Source organism: Limulus polyphemus, unplaced genomic scaffold (genome assembly GCF_000517525.1).
Source record: "Limulus polyphemus unplaced genomic scaffold, Limulus_polyphemus-2.1.2 Scaffold3344, whole genome shotgun sequence".
In the NCBI taxonomy this organism is placed as follows: Eukaryota; Metazoa; Arthropoda; class Merostomata; order Xiphosura; family Limulidae; genus Limulus; species Limulus polyphemus.
Genome location: NW_013668954.1, coordinates 91,133 through 93,492, shown reverse-complemented (window position 1 = coordinate 93,492; position 2,360 = coordinate 91,133). Strand labels below are relative to the sequence as shown.

Below are 2,360 nucleotides of genomic sequence, written 5' to 3'. Positions count from 1 at the left end.
ACTGAGAAAATAAAGAATACCTCCCAAGTCCATAAACTGTTTCACTTTCTTGATTGTTGCCCATTCCTAATTATTTTATCTTTGAAAAAGAAATGCTGTATGAATCTAAATAGCTTAAAGGCAATATAATATATACAAAATTTCATTGATGAATATATTATTCAGATAATTAATTGCGTTGTCAATATTAATTAGAAATTATTTGCAACATTCTTTGACAATGAGTCATTTATAAAGCTATATCCGGGCATGTAGTGGAATCACGTGATTTTCCAAATGTCTTTCAGGAAAATGGCGACGAACAATTATTACAGCTTTACCGCCGGTGGTGTTCAGTATGGGTAAGGATGTTATATTAATTACGTTGTCCAAAAAAACGCGTAATGTTTACATGAATAAAGAAACGACTTTGAGATTAATTTAATTCTTTCTTTTAGGAAATATGTAAAAAGTGTAAATGAAGTACTTAACTACCGGCATTTTTTAGTTGGTATACGTAATAAATATATTAATTGTAATACTAATAGTACTATGTCTCGTAGTCGTACTTTTGAACGGTACCAATATAACTTAAAGTTAAAAGGCTATAGTCTATAACTTAGTAATATTTATAGCTTCGGTATATTTACTGCAATTCTGGTTATTATTACTTAAAAATATTAGCACTCGCCTCTTTATACTTTGCTTATTTAATGTTCAGAAGAGTGAAAAATAAAACTACCTTTTCAAAAGTTTTCGATGGTGTACAGAAAATGAGAAACTATATAGATATAAACACGACTTTGTGATGCTTTAGCTAACGCGAAAAACTTGAAAAAGTAGGCCTAACGCTTTGTTAGTACAGACTACTGTGTCATTGTTGCTGTTAGTGTTTGTATGGCTACCACAGTCAGTTAGCGTTACTTGAAATTGTATGAACATTGATACTATTCTTACATTTTGTATTGCTACTTCTTGTACTAGCATTGTATTTCTGCTTTCAGTTTTAGATATTATGCTATAAATATCTGAAAGTTTGGCGTTACAAGGAATTAATGGCAGAATATCTGTAAGATTAAAATTCAAATACCTACATATACTACTGTTAATAACTAATATTCTTCAAGTTTACTGTTTTATTCAGCTCATTTGATTTACATTAGTTAAGCATATTAACTTAGATATTATTGAACTTATTTGATTCTTTTAGAATATTTAATCTTATGGTAAAGGCATCAACTTTATAAAATATTGTTCTCAGAGATGTCAAGGTTCATATAGTGTGAAATGTATATATAGCGTTTATAATTAGAACTTTGCGGAGAATCTTAGTATGCCATGGAGCATGCATTAGTGCTGTTGCGAATACATAAATCTCCCATAATCAAAATGCTAAATTATTGTACACCAAGCAACAGATGAAAAAGTCTACAGTATTCTCACTCTTTGTTTCAAGGCATTTGTTCTTCTACTTGTTGTAAATTGACTATAAAAAGAACATCACAAACTAAACATTCCTCTGCTATTTGTCAGTGAACAATGAGTGAATGTTGACACCAAAAACAGAGCGATGGTTGGTGAGTGCTTAATAAGTCAGAGTCAGTAACATTACATCAAACAGTAGCTTGTCTTCATGCTCTTCATTGTTAAGATATGTTTTCTTGCATCCAGAAACTTGTGTTTCAAAACACAAACAAAACTTTAAAACCATTAATAGATACTTTTTATTCATTTAATTTGAAATAACAAAGCCATGTAATAAACTTTGTGGTCCTTATTTGATAATTCATAAGCTAATATATATGCACACACACACGTCTGCACAATTCCAACTGACAGCAAGTAAAAAAATGAATTGGAACTCTAAACAGACAGTATGCTGGCTTGGTAACAGTCTGCTTGATATCATAGCATAGGGCATGGCTAGATCCAAAGAACTTGTAGTACTATGATTTTCAGACTTGTTATTCTAGACAGTTTAGTATTGTTTTACATGCTTATAATCTTTTTTTATGATAGGGGTGTTAATAGCTTAGTTTGACATTTAAATGTCAGCCAAGTGTCAAGTATGTTGAATTTTTATTAATCTTTAAATGTTAAAAATGTGCAAGTCATATATTAAACTAAGGACTGCTCAGAGGGTCTTTCAATATTTACTTCATAGTGACATAGTGAGATTTCTATTTCACCTTAACCTTACCTTTGTAAAAGCATGTTGTTCTGTGACTTAGTTCCAAACAAATTACCTATATTGATATAATTATTAATATTACCAACAAATTATACATTTAACAATTAGATATTACTTTTAAATTCAATGTAAGACTGACAGACAATAGAATACATAAAATTATGGTTACAAATATTACATATATATATAT

General features: G+C 29.6%; 1 protein-coding gene across 4 annotated transcripts in view; it reads left to right on the top strand.

Moving 5' to 3' along the window:
* The first annotated feature begins 274 nt into the window (after positions 1–274).
* The window catches only part of LOC106469185 (zinc finger RNA-binding protein-like), a 67,294-nt gene continuing 65,208 nt past the window's right edge, over positions 275–2,360 (top strand). For all 4 annotated transcript variants that reach the window (XR_002612817.1, XM_022397624.1, XM_022397623.1 and 1 more), the window contains exon 1: positions 275–341. Coding sequence is in view for 3 of the 4 variants with exons in the window: in XM_022397624.1 (XP_022253332.1) it covers positions 277–341 (65 nt within the window). In the remaining variant the exon portion in view is untranslated. The remainder of the gene's footprint in view (positions 342–2,360) is intronic.